Below are 2500 nucleotides of genomic sequence, written 5' to 3'. Positions count from 1 at the left end.
TCCAGGGTGTATCCTGCCTTGATGCCTGATGACGCCTGAGATAGGCACAGGCTCCCCGTGACCCGAGGTAGTTCGGATAAGTGTTCATTCAGTTCATTCAGTGTTGAATGATGAATGCATCATTTTGTGATGTGCTGTGATAGGAAAGTAGTCAACTTCATGGTAAGAGTATTGCTCTACTTTGTGTCGGGCTCCATCGTGCTACCCTTTTGTTGATTATTTTCCTGAGATAGGTTGAATTTCAGGCCTCAAATTTATGATTTCTGACCCTTTTATCTCCACTGCCGGCTAACGCAGAGCTTTGGGACTGGCGGCGGATCATCCCTATGATTCAGAGACCTCTAACAACCACTACATCTATAATAACAGCACAATTGTCTAGACATGTGAATGACACCAACATCAGTCTCTCATGGTTAGCTTTCATCTCTCTTTCCTCAGGCTGTACCTGCTGCTTCTCCCAGCCGGTTGTGGCTCAGGTCCAGATGCTGCAGGTGCTGGTTTTTGGTCAGCGCCGTAGCCAGGTGTTTAGCCGCTCGTTCGTCCAGATGGTTCCCAGAAAGGTTAAGGGAGATGAGGGAGGTGTTCTCGAGCAGCATGCTGGCCAGAGCCTTTATCCCAACCTCACCGAGCCTGTTCTCTGAAAGATCTATTCCTGCAATGATGGTCAGCAACAAATGCTTTTATTGGAGATGAAGGGTTTGGACAAAGTTTCAGACCTTTACTTATGATGCTTTCTTAAAGAAATTGTGAAAACAAATATAGTTAAGTAGTCATGTTCTGTGTTTGTAGTTAAATAAAAAAGGCTAATTTCAGGAGATATCTTCTACAAACTGCATCCAGTTCTTCACTGATGTCACACACACACACACACACACACACACACACACACACACACACACACACACACACACACTTACTGTCACCTAGAAACAAAACATCAGGTAGTTGCTGAATGCTGTAACTTTACATACAGTAGGCGGCCATTTTGGAGAGGAAGATTTCAGAAGAAACGTAAAATGATAACCATGAACTGAAAAACTACAAAACATTTTATCATAATTCCAGATCAGAGAATTGCCAAAAAACTCGAAACAAGGAAACAGGGGACATCCGTACAAGACAACGAATGAGACAAAGGTACTTTTTACACCTGGTCACTTTATGCGTTTTCTGTGATCCGATAGCTACCCGATGGTAAAAAGACCAGGTCTAAATGCCCTCCGAAACGTTTTGGAGACGGATATAAATCCGATGGTACAAACCCCTTCAGGAGGTGGTCTGGGACGCGTTTCAGATGAAACTGGACAGGTGTAAATGAATGTGGTTGTTCAAGCCACATACGTCAGCTCTATACTCCTCCCAAACGGAAGTACGTCACTCGCAGGTGATCTTTCACCCAGGCGTCTCGTCGGGTCTTAAAATGTGCTGCTGCCTCCAGCGAAAACGGAGAAAACAGTAAATGCCGTTTTTTGTAGCATAACCGTCGTAACGAGTTTTTTCATCTTCTTTTTGATTGCGTTCTGAAAACCGCACACACCAAAGTGTGTTCCATTTCAATTACCCCGGAAATGAGGTCAAATATATTTGCATTTTGGGCGGGAGCAGAAAGATCGGATCGATATCCGATTCGCCGAGACGCATTTATGTGGCCTAATGTAAATGGAACAGTTTTAACAAATCAGATAGCTATCGGATCAGAGAAAACACATGAAGTTACCAGGTGTAAAAAGGCCCAAAGAAACTCCTGAGGTTATATAACAACAAAGTAATCAAGAACTAAACTCAGTAAAGGTGCACACATAAGGTAACAACAGTCCAGTGGCGGTACAAAGGCTGAGTCAGGACCAAAACACAAGCATGCTGCGATTAAAAAAAACAATAATATTGCACTTCATAATAAATTGGGTGAAAAATCTACAATGTGAACTGAGACAAAATTATATAAAGATTTGGGAATTGAGGAAAAAAAATCAATGGAAAAATCCATTTCTTGTGTCGAAGCTTCTTGTGCAAACCTAACCAAACAAACTCCGGCTCCTGCTTAACGAACTACATTAAATTTCTGTAGTAAACAGAAATTTCTGAAGGGTTTCTAATATTCGTACTCATAGCCGTCAACAGACGCTGTACAGTATACGCGGTTTTTATAATATTACTGAAAAAATAAAAACCAGACAAAAAGTTCAGCTTCCACAAATGTGCTTCTTAACATAAAAAGTTACTTCTCTTCAGTCTGAAAATTATTATTAAAGTATCATTTTTTTGGGATTTCATCACATCTCCTGACCTACTGAGCAGGTAATAAGAAGCAGCTGGACAAATGAAGGCTATTTCCATTTAGCTGCAAAAGATATTTCTTGGCTTTCAACAAATTTGAGCAAAGTCAGTAAGGTGTGTGATTGTGTGTGTGTGTGTGTGTGTGTGTGTGTGTGTGTGTGTGTGTGTGTGTGGTGTAGACGAGCTTGTGTCTTGTGTTTTGTGTGTATGAAAAAAGACA

General features: G+C 41.4%; 1 protein-coding gene across 1 annotated transcript in view; it reads right to left on the bottom strand.

The window, feature by feature from the left end:
• lrrc74b (leucine rich repeat containing 74B) overlaps positions 1-2500 on the bottom strand; it is a 17398-nt gene that overhangs the window by 9659 nt on the left and 5239 nt on the right. The window contains exon 6 of the mRNA XM_060883574.1: positions 449-655. Within this exon, the coding sequence (XP_060739557.1) occupies positions 449-655 (207 nt within the window). The remainder of the gene's footprint in view (positions 1-448; positions 656-2500) is intronic.

The sequence above is a fragment of the Tachysurus vachellii genome, chromosome 12, assembly GCF_030014155.1.
Source record: "Tachysurus vachellii isolate PV-2020 chromosome 12, HZAU_Pvac_v1, whole genome shotgun sequence".
Classification (NCBI taxonomy): domain Eukaryota; kingdom Metazoa; phylum Chordata; class Actinopteri; order Siluriformes; family Bagridae; genus Tachysurus; species Tachysurus vachellii.
Note: the sequence above shows the minus strand (reverse complement) of the source record. Positions and strands in the feature narration are given on the sequence as shown.